Raw genomic sequence first — 15882 nt, 5'->3', positions numbered from 1 at the left:
CTTGTCAAAGGCAATCTTACGGCTGCGAGATACAGCGACCAGATTCTCACGTGCATCGTCTTGTTTACCGCCAAAGGGAGCTGTACCTCACACAGCACAAGCTACAGTGGACTACCTGGAGAATAACAACATCAATGTCCTCCCCTGGCCCTTCAGATCCTCAGATCTGAAACAAATTGATTACATGTGGGATCAGATAGATATATGTGTAACTCCACGTCGTAATCTGCCATTGAGGCTTTAACTGTAACTGTTGTTCAACATTCTGCAGCAGGAAAGGAGGATTCCAAAAACGAAACATCCAACAACTGATTCAATCTGTGTCAAGAAGGTGTCATGCAGTTCTAGCAGTAAGAGGTGGCCATACAAGGCAGTAACGTCAACGTCACCTCGTCGACAGCAGGAATGACTATGATGACTGTCATTCTTGTGAATTGCGCCTGAGATACTTATGTATTGGTTTACATAATTTCAATAACGAGCCGTTTATTTTAATTGATTTACATAATTGAATAAGACCAAATTTGTCAAAGATATTTTGCTTTTCCGTTTCTATTTTTGAAGAGTGTACTTTTTCAACATCTAACAGATTGGTCCTGGGGACATACCCAAGAGATCCAGAAAGTTTCATTGAAATCAATCTAGTAGTATTTGAGTAAAGATGCCAACACATACACACACACGCACGCACGCACGCACGCACGCGCACACACACAGTTGCATGCATACCCTCTGCAACAAACCTTCTGTTTTGGCAAAAGCACTTACGATCATAGTGATTATTGTACATACTTATATTATTGAGATTCGTGATATATAATGGTACACGATCTAGTTGTAAAACACTCATCACAAGGTACATTTTGACATACTACATGCCTATGTAGTGATTGGTTTCTAAAAATATGTTTCCTCACATTGGTGTTGCAGCTCGATTATGGATACCGATGTTCAGTTACCCCAGAATGACAGTTATAATCATCAGAAAAAATGGAACCATGTTTGTTTTGGGTTTTTTTTGTAGTTTTTCTAAATCCATATGCAATACTGACCACAATTATCAGTGGATCCAAAATCTAAAATGCACTGGGAGTAGAAGTAGAAGGTTTAACCATTATGCTACCCTACAACCCCCTGTAATGTAATGCATGTAATGTATATCCTGTACAGTAGAGTAGAAGGTTTAACCATTAGGCTACCCTACCACCCCATGTAATGTAATACATGGAATGTATATCCTGTACAGTAGAGTAGAAGGTTTAACCATTAGACTACCCTACAGTTCCCAGTAATGTAATGCATGTAATGTATATCCTTTACAGTAGGGTAGAAGGTTTAACCATTAGGCTACCCTACAGCTCCCAGTAATGTAATGCATGTAATGTATATCCTTTACAGTAGTACATAAAGGACACTGGTATGTATTATAGAGTAAAAGTAAGAAATGTTTCATTTTGGGGTTCATCTACAGGAGCATGCTCCAATATCTATTTTGTCGGATTGAGTCCCATACGGAATTCGAACCCCATTCAGTCAGGCACCTAGTTGCCAGTACACATAGTCAGACACCTAGTCGCCAGTATACATAGTCAGGCACCTTATCGCCAGTACACATAGTCAGGCACCTAGTCGTCAGTACACGTAGTCAGACACCTAATCGCCAGTACACATAGTCAGGCACCTAGTCGTCAGTACACATAGTCAGGCACCTTATCGCCAGTACACATAGCCAGGCACCTAATCGCCAGTACACATAGTCAGCCCTCTAACCCACTCAGCTTTCGCGGCTTCCTCAAGATTGAAAATCGTACAATTGGTACCCTAGGCCTTGGAACGTGTGCACCCCTCTGATAAGTGAAAATTACGACCGAAAGCTATCAATACACTATATGTACCTTTCTGTCGACTCAACTCAACAAAAGTACTAGAATCTGTCCTTCACTGAGACAGTATTATACCAACTATAACAAGTGTTACAATATATGTCGTTACGTTATAAGTGACAATACACCGAGCAGTGTTGTTCTTGCTGGGTACATGGCACTGCATATCCATCCCATGTAGTTATCCGCCATGTCGGTTGCTATCACGCCACGTGTACGCACACTACTGGTGTAGCGTGTGGTTCCCCGAGCTGGCATTGTGCCAAACACTTGAGTCGGGCTATATTAAAGCCGTTTACCCGGCGGCGAGGCAGTCGTCTACCAAGCTGCGTGCTGTACAGTTTGATTGAACAATGGAGCTATCAACACTGGTATTCCTCATTCTTGTGCTGACTGCTGTCAGTGACGTGCAGGCTGTTCGCAAGCGTGGGACCTTGTCTAAACGGGTGAGAGAGGTGGAAATGGATATCAACGCTTGGAAAGGTACAGTTGCTAATCTTGAGGGTAAAATGATAAAACGCTTTAATTACTTGGAGTCGTCACTAAAAGAAGAACTGACCAGAACTTTCGTCCCTGCCCTAATAAAGCCCCTCGTCAAACAAGCCATTACCGACATCATGAATGAAGATTACATCGGGAACATGATCAGCGGGCATGTTCTAGAGGAGGTTCAAAGTTTGAAAACAAAAGTACAAAGCACAAAGATAGAAATCAAGGCACTGGCACAAAGGTTGAGAAGTGTTGAACAGGAAAGAGACACATACAGGAAAAGTCTCGGAAAACTACGTGGAAGTTTAACCGAAGACATCCGTGTATTACAGCTGAAAGTGAACCAGACAGTTGCTGACCTGCGTGATGCCAGGACCACCACGTATCCTGGAACTACAGCAGGTGAGAGATTTAGTAAAGATTAGTCGCTTAATTAACGCTCCCTCTTGACATTCCAACCGGAAGATATGAGAATATTAACATTATTATTTCGTTTGAATTTAGCCAATGTTTTTACAGTCATACTGCATACGTACTAAGTTGTATCTTCTGCTTTGAAACAATATGTTGGAGGTAAACTTTCTGTATTTTTAGTGGAGACCTTTCATTTCCGAATATGACAGTGTTAAACTACTCTTATTTCAAATCCTTCTTGACCAATAAAATGTGTGAACACACAGGCTGTCATTACAGGACATGTCAACACAGGATTAACATAACATGTCAACATTGGGTTATTTGCTCAAGCACATTGTTTATTGGTCATGTAATATAGGGTTGATTGGACATATATTTTATTGGGTATGTGTACATATAGGTTATTGTGTATCTCAGCGGAGACTGAATTGACGTCACGATGCATGTCAGTTGTCATCGCCTCGTACGGCCTCCTACAGTAAACTACTCCGTTGCATCCCCTTCCTTGGTTTGCACTTGCTTCACGCAGCTAACATCACTGGTGGAAACATTACGTTTATGTTTTACGACTCACAAGTTTTCAGCGACACGGAAACGTTCGCAATGTTTACATTCCCTCAATGCCATCGTGGGATGACGCTTGACTACTCAGCTTCATCTGGATGTACTGATCCAACTTGCGTTGGTAGTAGAAATTAGGGGTGTCGCGATACGCGAATGTATCGATACATCGATACATTTTTACTGACGATACGATACGCGATACATGCTTGCGTGTATCGATTCCTATTTTAAGACTTTATCGATTCAAATTTTTATGCTATATCCATCTCCGTCAAAGTCTTGATAGTAAAATTATACCAGACCGCTCCGATAAATAGATGTAGCTAGCTTTACTTAAAAAATAGGTTGGAAACTAACAGCTTTTGTGATTGGCTAGACTATTTTGATGGACCAGTCAGCGAACGCGTACATTGCCGGTAAGGTAATGCTATGAAAAGGCGCGATAATTATGTATCGCGATACGTATCGTATCGTGACCTTAAAATCGTGATACGTATCGTATCGTGAGATTGGTGTATCGTGACACCCCTAGTAGAAATGCGACGTTCATATTGCCCAATGTGGTTTACGTTAATGGCAGATGTAATTAAAATAATTCAGAGAAGATATTTAATCCGAACGTAAACCGTCATGAAACTGCTACCATCAATGGTACAGAGCGCCAGTTAGCCCTGTGCGAGGATTCTTTATTTAGGTCACCGACACCGTAGTTTGTTTTCTGCCATAAATTAATCGTAATTATCCTTAGAAAGTATTAAATTTAGCATCCTAGAAAAGAAATTCAGTTTGCTCTAGGAACTGTATTTCTTAATTAGTACTCTATCTTAGTTACATTATTAAAAAATGATGTCATATAAATTACAATTCCATCGTGGTACTAACCTCACTAATTATAAGAAATATATTGAATCTGAGATATGGTTACATATTTTAAGGTGAAATGCAATTAAATCTCAATGTATTTGGTGGTTGCATGAAAGCGATAGTAGATACTCACTCTCGATACATGACAAGTACTTGTAACAGCCGCCCTCCATCTTTCGAGCCCACAAATCTTGTGTGACGCACCCAGGGTCTCGGTGGCTTGGAGAAGGTTTGGCAAGGGTGGGGCAAGTATCTTTTGATTGGAAACTATAATCCGTTATCAGTAGTGTTTAGTCGTAACAGTGAGTACTTCCTAATTAATTCCTTCTTAATTAAACCTAAGAATCAAGTGACACCTTCAACTCAAATTGCCCTAATTAGTTTACACTACCGCATCTCTTCGATTTATGCCGCACCGTGTGTAAACAACCTCAGCTCAGAGGGATACTTGCCCATGAAAGGTAGGTGAATACCGAGTTTCTTATTAATATCGAGTTAAAAGGATAATTTTGCTTTTGGGACCATGAAATTATATCAAGATATCCGAAATATCGAGGCGTCCGTATCAAGTTAAAAGGGCTTGAATAATGATAAAATATGAAGGATTTTACCCTTGTTGTTTATCCAAGCACATTGCTTCCATCCACAAGTAAGTACGGCTGTGTCAGCTGCAGTTTTCGCCTCAGATAGTAGTTGTGTGAGAATTGCACTGCCGCCATCGTTCGGTATGCTGACATTTTCTGCGCGCTTGGACAAAGTTTGCCTGACACTTTGTGACTAAATTTAAACTGTGTTGCACAAACAGGAAGTCAAAAGGCGAAACCGCATTATCAGTGGTTCGTTTCGTTTGCTGTTGTTTCACTATGTAGTAACTATTTCATGCATTTTGTATCAATATGTGATGCTTAAATTGTATTTATGTATATTTCTTTCGTCAGATATCTGTGATTTTTTTTCGACAACGTTTCAAATTTTGTTTAGTTTCAAATTTGTGCCCAATGTAATGAGACAGTGTACCCTCCATTGAACACTAAACTTTAAACCTGCTTCACATTAGAATTTATGGAATTGCCTAAAATACCATGTACAAAAATAAACAGCTAGGGTGGGGACATCAAGGTAAGGCATTTTTGAAATTCCAGTTACGGTTAATGAATTCAAACTGAAAAAAGGTGGTCATTCCAGAAAGAGGAATTATAATTAGGTATAAGTGCAGATGTTTTTGTTTGTTTATCTATTGTTTTCTTTCAGTGTAATAATGAAAATATGTTTATACTTAAAGTACCCGTAGAATTTGCTCGACACTAGCCTAACCCTAACCTAACCCTGAGGGCAAACAGATCCTTTAGTTACACTGTTCATGTTTATATTTCAAAACAGCACAACAATCTATTCAGTTACTACATTTCAACAAAGAGGAGCATCGCAGCTGCTGGGACACAGTCAGTGCAACGCTTATTACACTTACTGAATCAAACTGTAAAAATATATGTAGGAAATGTTCTTTTTCTCTCCTGCAGAGACACGGGGTCTTGATGAACAGGTATCTCAATCAAAGCAAACCGTATATATTTAATACTTCTGCTATAATAGATGTATTTGGAATTTATCCACACATAATATTGAAAGGCAAAACAGTATGGAAAGCGAAAACTGAGGCCAGTAGTAATAATAATGCTTATGTGCTATGTATAGTTTTCTGAATATAATATCCCTTGTTTCAGCCTCGACTGGCCCGACCCAGAACAACATGGTTCCACCAGCGCCAGTGACGACACAAGACTCTGATCTACAGGGTAGGTGGTAAAGCCCAGCAGATAGGGACGTCAGTCCTTAATTCTCCGTCCATTTAACAGAGTGGAGTATATATACCAGTGGAGATTCTGACTTGAGGTCACAGGATTTCAAACTGCCACTTAAGGAAGGATTTCAAACTGTTAAAAATTATTTAGGGAGTGTTACTCTTTTCCTGCATAGACATGCGGTCTCGATGGAGAATTATCTGAGTCAAATTGAACAATATATATTTAATACTTCTTTCATAAGATATGTATTTAGAATTTAATCATACATAATACTGAAAGACGAAACATTATGTGGAAAGGCGAAAACTGAGCCAGCACTAGAAATGCTTATGTGCTATGTATAGTTTTCTGAACAACATATTCCCTGTTTCAGTCTCGACCACTGACGTGAGTGATGATCGGACACCGAGCAAGACGGTTCCACCAACGCCAGTGACGACACAAGACTCTGATCCCCACGGTAGGTGGAAAACCCAGGAGTCAGGAAGCTTAGTGGTGTCGATCGACGTTCATGTTGTCGGTCACAGGATTCCACGAACCAGATAATTATGCTGAGGTTGCCACCAGACAGCTGGAATACTGCTGAGTGTGGCGTCAAACACCAACCAAAACACTGTGACATAAACCAACGTTATATCTTATTACCCTAAAACCAAACAACAGTTGTACTGACATTATCAACTTGTAAAGTTCAACAAACATCAACACTCTCCAGCCGAACATAAGATATTGCTACAACTTCTGGGTCTAACAGAAAGTTCTGTATTAAACACACCATCGTTTATCCCAGAAACCAAATGTTGACATTCCCGCCATGTTGTATTGTTGTCAGCCATGATGGAATTGTTTAAATGATGTAGCAATGTCCGAGTCACGTATCACATGATGAAAACATTGTAGATGTGTGACACAGATGTCTGATGTTTACTTTGTGTTGCAGCGACTCCATCACCAGCAGCAGGCCGCCGCTTCTACTTCGCCAGCAGAGACGGCAACCTGGAGACAGTGAAGCGGATCCTTGCAGCGGGTCACGTTGACATCAACTATAGAGGAGGAGTCTTCAGTGCGACACCGGTGATGGAGGCAGCACGGAACAGACACAGCGATGTGGTGGAGTTCCTGGTGGGTAGAGGGGCTGATATGTCCCTGGTCAGCAGTAGCGGTGGCAACGTCCTTCACTACGCCTGTGGTGCTGGAGACCTGGAGACGGTGAAGCTGATCGTGTCCAGGAACGTGCTGGACATCAACGGTGATTCCTTTTTCCTTTTTGAATATAAATAAAACTTGTTAAATGTGTTTTCAGACATTTTGTCATTTGTTGTGTTTGGAACCTCGCAGGATCAGGTAAGAAAATTGTGAAGTGAGTGTAAACATGAACGGTGAGTGATTGTACGTAAATGTCGCCCGTCTTAACAGAATTCTGTGTTAATTTTGTTCTGAGAATATAGCGAATTGTGAAACAGACAACAACAAACTGTTTGTTTACATGTTGCTGCACTCTGTGACCACAGACTGAGCCGAGGTTCACCCAGTGACATGGCGCCAGTTGTACAGTGACAGTGACGCCACACTGCTGGTGACGTCACAGGTACACACTGAGGTGGCCGTCCGTCTTCTCAGCCAGATAGGACAGAGAGCGGCGCAATGCTGGCTTAATGCCATGCACCACAAGCAGTGTTAGTCAAATACCATTTGGTCGGTATCGTTCATCAAAGGAAGAATGGACATATGTAGCTGATTACTGCTGAGATTTAACCCTTTTGGTGCCACAGGGACATGCACCCCTTCTACAGTGACTAAACACACAGTATACAAAATTAAACTGAAAACAATCATCACCCGAATCATCTTAGCTTTATTAATCCCTGGATGTCAGAATATCAAATATCTCCCACAGTGTTCTAGCTGTTTCTTGATCTAACATACTGCTATTTGGGTAAATGAAATGAACGGTAAGAAGTATGTATATCGTAAATCTCGCCATTTTTGACACATGAAGAATTCGCCATTCGCGGCATCGTGTACTGTATGTTGTAAATGTAAATATCGGATATTTACCCGTTGAACTGAATTAGAAAAATAGACAATTAGTGCTCACTGGCAGGTGTTTGTCAAGTCGCCAATGATTATGCTGGAACCTCGCCTATAACCTTGGGGTAACCTTTAAATCGTCTTGGGGGCAGGCAAACACAAACACCGAAGTGAGCCTTCCTATATATTTGATAGTGAGTGAGTTAGCTTAGTTTTACGCCGCTTTTAGCAATATTCCAGCAATATCACGACCTGGGACACCAGAAATGGGCTTCACACATTGTACCCATGTGGGGAATCGAATCCGGGTTTTCGGCGTGACGAGCGAACGCTTCAACCACAAAGCTACCCATTCGGCCCTATTTGACAGTGTTTACAAAATCCTGTTTCACGTGAGGTCTTCATGAAACGCCCATTCCATCGCACGTGATTAACACTCAGTTGGAACACACACATGATGATATTAACCCCCTGGATGCCGTTCAAATAGTGTTGAGGATATTAACACCCTGGATGCCGTTCAGACAGTGTTGATATTAACCCCTGGAGGCCGTTCAGATATTAACCCCCGGATGCCGTTCAAATAGTGATGATGATATTAACCCCATGGATGCCGTTCAAATAGTGTTGATGCTATTAACCCCTGGATGCCGTTCAGATATTAAACCCCCGGATGCCGTTCAAATAGTGTTGATGATATTAACCCCCTGGATGCCGTTCAAATAGTGTTGATGCTATTAATCCCCTGGATGACAGGTTTTGTTTGAAGAGTGAACGTTTTGTGAGAATCGTGCTCACACAGCCCTAAATCTATCTTGGGCTATAAAATTATACAGAAATGTAGAATATTAAATTCAATTTCCTATCCGATGGTATAAATTCAAATACTAACTGTAGATACTGAACCGGCTTGCACAAATAAACCCTACTAAGTGCTGTCTGAAGTTTTGTTATGGTAAATATAAGTAAATGTCCCCAGCAGTTATGCCTATACTATGGTCCAACAAAAGCACTGCGCGACGATATTTGTTTTCGTTTTTACTGATTGTGTGTACTGATTGATAGTAACAAACAAGCCCATTTATATTGAAAAGGAGCCCTAGGGAGACCAGAGAACCTGGGGAAAATTAAACTTTCTTTATTTTGGGTTTTAGCATTGCAGAGAGGGCTTGGCGGTAGGGAAATTAATGTGGTTCAGGGACTGTGAGACAGACTAACTGTGCCATTGTAACTCAGGTCACGGGATCATACAAAAATCTTAAGTCCAAAATTTGCTTAGCCCCCCAAAAATCTGAAGTCTAAAATATTTGTTTAGCTAAGATTTTGGATAAGACTGGATCATGAAACTGTCTCAGCAAAAGCTTAATTAGCTAAGATTAAACCTAAGACAGTTACCATGGCAATTTTAGAATGATGTTATCATGTCCGGTCACTCTTAATTAATTGAGGAGAATAGTTTAGTAGCAGGCGCCTGCAGAAATGTTCCAAACAAGTCAGCTGACGCTTTTATCCCTGCCGCGGTGAATTTGAGTGTCTTTAAGGTTGGGATGTTTTTGAAATACACCAACACGAACGCTTAAGTGCGCTTTCTGCCATGTTGCATTGGATAGTGTTTTCAAATTCACGTTTCGCGAAGGCCGGTATTGAGACGCACGTATATTACATCACGTATATTTTATTCAGCTGTGACAAATACATCACTGAATCCCTCATACATTTTAGTATTAAATGAGAAATGGTCTTTGTCACTAAAACCAAGTGTCTAGATGATATGAAACGAACGCTGTGCGCGAAAGACAGCACTTTTTGAAATGTAAACAAAGAAACATTGAGACTTTACACTGTGTACTGCATTTTCTCAAATTTCAGACACCCATTCGTCTATTCGTAGCATGCATAGGCTCAATACTTTTAGAACATACATGGAAATAGTATCGTAGCAAGAAATAGCAAATTAATAATAGATACAATACAGTAATGTGATATGTTTATACGAAATTGTCAAAGTTTCTGTGCAGCGTGACGCCATGACTGACGGAAAATGTCGCAGAACAACAACGGTAATACTCGGCATATCTTGCTTCTTCTGTTACTTACAATAATAACGATAAAACATGTAACAATACACAGATAGTCAGTTCATTCTGATTACTCACATCACACATTTATACACAAACGAATCTAGAATCAAGGGAACGGTTCTCGCAAAATCCTGTCTACCCACGTCAGCGAAGCCGCCATTTTGTAAGAAATCGGTCAACGATAGTGATGTCATAAGCGTCAACATTGTTGTTACATATTTGGCAATTTCTTTGAGGTGAAGGTCGGTTGAATAAGAGTACACACAATCGCCATGTCCCAACGATTACACTTTCAGTGTTGTAATAATATCTATTTTGTGTATCGTTCAGATATTTCTTCATAAAAATAATGTCATTATCTACATTTAGCTTTATTCCATATCATGTCCGTGAATAAAAGGTAAACGGTTTTTATTCTTTCACGGGTTTTGTTTGTTTGAATAATATTTACATAGGAACCTGACATAATGAGTGTAGTGGACCATATTTTAAACCATTAAACAAGTATTAGAAGAACAAACGTAGGCGTAACTGCAACATGTACTTAAATAGTTCCTACCATGTGCAATATTCGCCATTCGGACCAATATTACAGTTGTATATGAACAGGTTAATGAACAGCGATTTAACTTTCATGACCCCGAGGCCAGGTGTTGTGAAATATTCTTTTTAATTTACGTCAAATTGATGTCAAACAGGTGCGCGTGTTGTTCATATTAAGAAACACTGTCAAACCATCTAATTATGGATCTATTCAGGACATTATTTAAATGTTAAAATCAGCCATTTTAAGTTCTGTCGAAAGTGTGCTAAATTTGGACATTGAAACTGAAACCTTTTATACAATTCATGGAAATTAGTTGAGATATATACTAATCAGCATACCAATGTCATCTTTTTCAAACTACATAAAACAAGCAATGACGTCAACTCCAATGTTGTAGTCTTTTCAGTAATTTCGCTACATTAGTCAAAATACATCTACACAGGAGAATATGTGAAACTAAGAACTAATTTACATATCGGATAGGGCCATCCAAATCGCTTTCACGTGTTTTCTCATGAAGTATATTGTCATCTTTTCTTATTAATTGTGAAACTACCAAAACGTAGTCAAAATACATGGACACAAACAGGAGAATATGTGAATCCAAGAACTAATTTACATATCGGATAGGGCCATCCAAATCTCTTTTACGTGCTTTCTCATGAAGTATATTGTCATCTTTTCTTATAAATTGTGAAACTACCAAAACGTATCCGCTGATATTGGGGAACTTTGTATTGGAATAGTTTGGTTCACTGTGAACAAAATATAAGGAAAATATAGCGTCCGTATCCACAACAAGTTATGTTGACCTAGTATTAAGCATAGCGGAGTTATGCCCCCTTATCTTTATACGTGCATGACCTATCTGTCGTCGTTTGACGTCATACAAGAAAATCCATTTTCGACATTTACTGCGAGTCATTTTTAATGTTGAGCGTATAACGTTATGCAGAAGCAAATAAACCCATTTCATATACATGTATATAGTTCAGATATCAGGCTGTATTTTCTTCGCTTACACTTTCCGTATAGATGCCAAATTAAAAAAATCATAGCATATAGTTCTTTTATCGGTGCACGATAAAAAGCGAAGAAATGTACTGTTTTTTAACGCATACAATTTTTTGGGACATTATTTAGCAGTGTCTATTTCGCAAACCGCCGAGGTATTTGCATTTATTTTTTTACCAACGGATAGGAAATTTAATATTCCACATTTCCGTGTAATTGTATAGCCGTACGCTGATCCAGGACCACGCGAGCGCAAATCTCGCAAAACGTTCACTTTTCAAACCTTTTGAAAATGTGCGCCTGAAAAAAACTCGGCATCAAAAAGGGCTTAAGACTGGTAGGTTGCAGTCTCAGGATTTAAGACAAAAATTGATCTCAGTCTTAACTTTTAAGACTAAAAAATGTACGTGAGCCCCGTTTTAAGACAATATTTTGGACTTAAGATCAAAATTACATACTTAAGCCATTTTTAAACTTAAGTCACTTTCATGACCCCGGGGCCAGGTCACTTGGACAGAAGTCACTGTTGATAAGGACGCTTTATTGTCGTGAGGTTTCGTTCACAATAAACCAGACTATTCCAATACAGAGATCCACTTTGTAACCGGATACGTTTTGGTGGTATCACACATTACAAGAAATGTTGAAATAACACAACATGTGAAATCACGTAACAACAAAATGGATGGCGTAGATCCCATATCTACTTCAGTTCTTAGATTCCCATATTCCACTGTTTGTGTAGATGCATTTTGAGTATTTACTCCCAAGTATATACTCCAAACCGTTGTGTTCCTCATAATAAAGAAGTTGACACCCATAAAGCTCTCCTCATGTGTATAACGTCTAGATTTTCATCAAAGACCTGAAGGCAAAATAACATAATGAAATTAGCTTCGTGAAACATATCTGAACACTACACAAAGTATACATCATCATACTTACACTGTAAGTAGTTTGATAGTGTGACTCTGTTTACTCTTTTTCAACCGACTTTCATCTTAAGCAAATTGCCAAATATGTACAACAATGTTGACATACGACATCACTACTGTTCACAGATGCTTGCCATTTGTTTCTGTTGTTTTTGTTGTTTGTTTTTTTATTGCAACAAAGAGAGGTAAGAAAGGCCAATGATTCCGTTGTTGCCTCGTTGATTTTGCGTCAGTCGTGGCAATTTCGTTTTAATTCTCCAAGTCATTGGATGTCTGTCAATATTAGAAAATGTTACACAGTGTAAAAACTTGATTGTTCTGTGTCTACATGTCAAACAAGCGCAGTCTTACGAGCTCAGTATTCGTTTTCACACCAAATATATTTCGTTTGATAGCGCCTCAACACTTGGTATTGGTGACAAAGACCATTTGTAATTTGATCCTAAAATGCACGGGGAATTCAATGATATATTTGTCGCAGCTGAATGTGAAATATACGTCTCGTAATGGTCGTCTCATGACCGGCCTTTGCAAACGTGATTTGGTAAACACTATTCCAGTATGTCGGAAAGCTCACATCGGCGTTTGGGCTTCTCTATGTTCCACTCCATCCAATTCTAGGTTTATTTCAGAATTACCATTGATGATATAATGAACATGGATATAAGTCATCACTAATATGCTACTTTTTTAAATTCTTCCGACTTATGATCCGATTTTAACGTTTGGCAACATACAGAAAACAACTCCGTCAATGGGGGTTTCGCAAAATGTCAAAAATGGCGAAATTTACAATGCATATGACTTTGAAAAAGTCATTTTCAGCACTTTTGCTTTGCCGATGATGAGCAAGTTTAGGTAAAAATGGAAAACATTCAGACAAATAACAATACACACATCATTCACTCATATACTGAACATCATTGAAAACGCACCACTTATAAAAGTTCAGTTTATTGAAAGCACGTGTAAGGAATTGATATTTTTTGAGTGGATAATAACAGATGGACAAATCGAAAAGTCAATATCGTGTGTGAGCGCCATTTGCATTAAAACATGCAGTTCAACGTCTCCTCTTTGAGTCAATAAGCGTCTACATAGAGTTCTTGAGGATGACATACCACTTCTGCAGCAGTGCAGCCTCAAGTTCCCGGATGTTTCGCATCTGTTGCCGCCGCGAAAGACTTTGACCAATTTCGTCCCACAAGTGCTCCATGGGAGATACATATGGCGACTGTGCTGGCCAATGAATAACCTGGATGTGTTGCTGGGCCAGATACTGCATGGAAAGTCTTGTTGTGTGTGCCCGTGCGTTGTCCTGTTGAAAAATATGGCCATCTTGGTGGTGATTGAAGACAGATACGATGTGATTCTGAAGAATCTGCTCACCGTAACAAATGGCATTAACTCTTCCTTGACAGACATGAAGGCAGTGTCATGATTGTAATTTATTCCACGCTGACCATGACACTCCCACCACCCAAAGATCTCTCTGAACCACACACTTATCAGCATAACGTTCACCACGTCTACGCCAAACACGTAATCGGCCGTCAGCATTACGTAGATGAAGACGTGATTCGTCAGTGACTACCACACCACGTCATTGTTGCAACCTTCACTGAAAATGCCTGCTAGCCCATTGTATACGCTCATTACGGTGTCTGTCAGTCAGAATTGGTCCAACGTAAGGACGTCGAGCATGGGGCCCTGTAGTGTGTAGACGGCGTCTCATGGAGTCAGCGCTGATGACACCCACGTCAACCTTGAACTAGTGCAGCGGTCCTGGCAGTCGGCAGTGTTCCATCACTGATATGGACAAGGTCAATATAGCGATCTTGATGGAGCGTCATAACAGGTTGTTGCCAAGGTCATTGAAGGTCAAGGGTGCTGCCTGTCTACTGATGTCGTCTATGGAGCCTAACGATGGTGGAGTGGCCAAGTCCAAGTTGTCGAGCAATATCCCTGCTGCTGGAGCCAACCTGAATCATGCTTAGTGCACGATCTCTTTCGTGAGGTGTTAACCTCGGTATCTCTGTCCTCGTTTCACAATCGTTAGTGAAGCAACGAGAATCGGTTCTCATACATCTGCTTTTAATGTCACAGTCAGTATAATTTCAGAATGAAATTCGCGCTTTGTTTCATGGCATGGCTGCATGTTGATGCATTTTGCAATTAAGAGTCATTCTATGGACAGGAATTTGTTTCTAAAGCATTTTTTTCAGCTGGACATGACCTTCGACTTCATGTTAGTTATATTCATTGATCATTGTCATGCTGAAATCCATCTTGATTAAAATATGGACAATTTTAGACTGGTGCGTTTTCAATGATGTCCAGTTTATAATCTTCACATCAACGAGTGTACAGTTAACAAAATTCAAAGTACAACCATGTTTAAAGTGAGGAATTGTTCGCCTTTATGTTGTTTGATCGACATATAACAATGGTCGGTGTCCTCCCATTACGCAGACACCCAGTTCGCAGACACCTTAAAACAACAACATTTACGGTTCAGTGAACAGATTATCTACTGCCTGTTACCTACACATTATAATGGAATAGTCCAAATAAAAGCACAGGAAAAAACTGAAGCTATAATATTTATTTGGAAAGATGGACGAAAAAACAGTAATTTGAATTTGTATTGCTCAATATAAAACAGTTTATTTTCATAAACACTTCGGTTTAACCTTCTAGTCTAACGGGAGTCGGCATCATCATATTGAAAACATTAGCTTAGCTATTAGATATTGCGACACTGTTGTATCATATAAATCAATTAAAGACAAATGTGAACCTAAATATTATTCCTATGGAATAAAGAAGTGATATGTTTTGCACACAATATTAAGATATATATATATAAGTAATTACACCTTATTTAGAATATATTTAAAATATGACACATCATGTCAATGCGGCCATGGATGTGAGAATGTTTTTCATTACTTCCTTGAATGTCCATTCTATACTACTCAAAGACATAAACTGTTAAAATCTTTAGAAAGTATTATTAAAATTAGAACACTGATTGCTATTTATCGTGTCTTACATGGCAATGCATCTGTCTCATTTACTGCAAATCAGAATGTTTTCAAATATGTACATATCTATATCTCACCAACAAAACATTTTCTCTGTTAACTTCTGTTGTACATATGCTATTATCTGCAAGGGGCTTTTCTATCAATAAACACAATTAAACCTCTCAGTGACAAACCTCTTTTCATATTCGATAGTAATTGACGG

At 39.4% G+C, this 15882-nt stretch overlaps 1 protein-coding gene across 1 annotated transcript; it reads left to right on the top strand.

The window, feature by feature from the left end:
- Nucleotides 1–2186: 2186 nt before the first annotated feature.
- Nucleotides 2187–7303, top strand: LOC124266684. Its single transcript, XM_046701484.1, has 4 exons — nucleotides 2187–2774; nucleotides 5942–6013; nucleotides 6396–6482; nucleotides 6963–7303. The coding sequence occupies exons 1-4, from the start codon at nucleotides 2237–2239 to the stop codon at nucleotides 7301–7303; spliced, it is 1038 nt and encodes a 345-aa protein (XP_046557440.1). The 5' UTR covers nucleotides 2187–2236.
- Nucleotides 7304–15882: the final 8579 nt, after the last annotated feature.

Source organism: Haliotis rubra, unplaced genomic scaffold (genome assembly GCF_003918875.1).
Source record: "Haliotis rubra isolate DU_JTF1 unplaced genomic scaffold, ASM391887v1 Scf1270, whole genome shotgun sequence".
Lineage (NCBI taxonomy): Eukaryota > Metazoa > Mollusca > Gastropoda > Lepetellida > Haliotidae > Haliotis > Haliotis rubra.
This window is presented reverse-complemented; position numbering and strand designations above follow the sequence as displayed.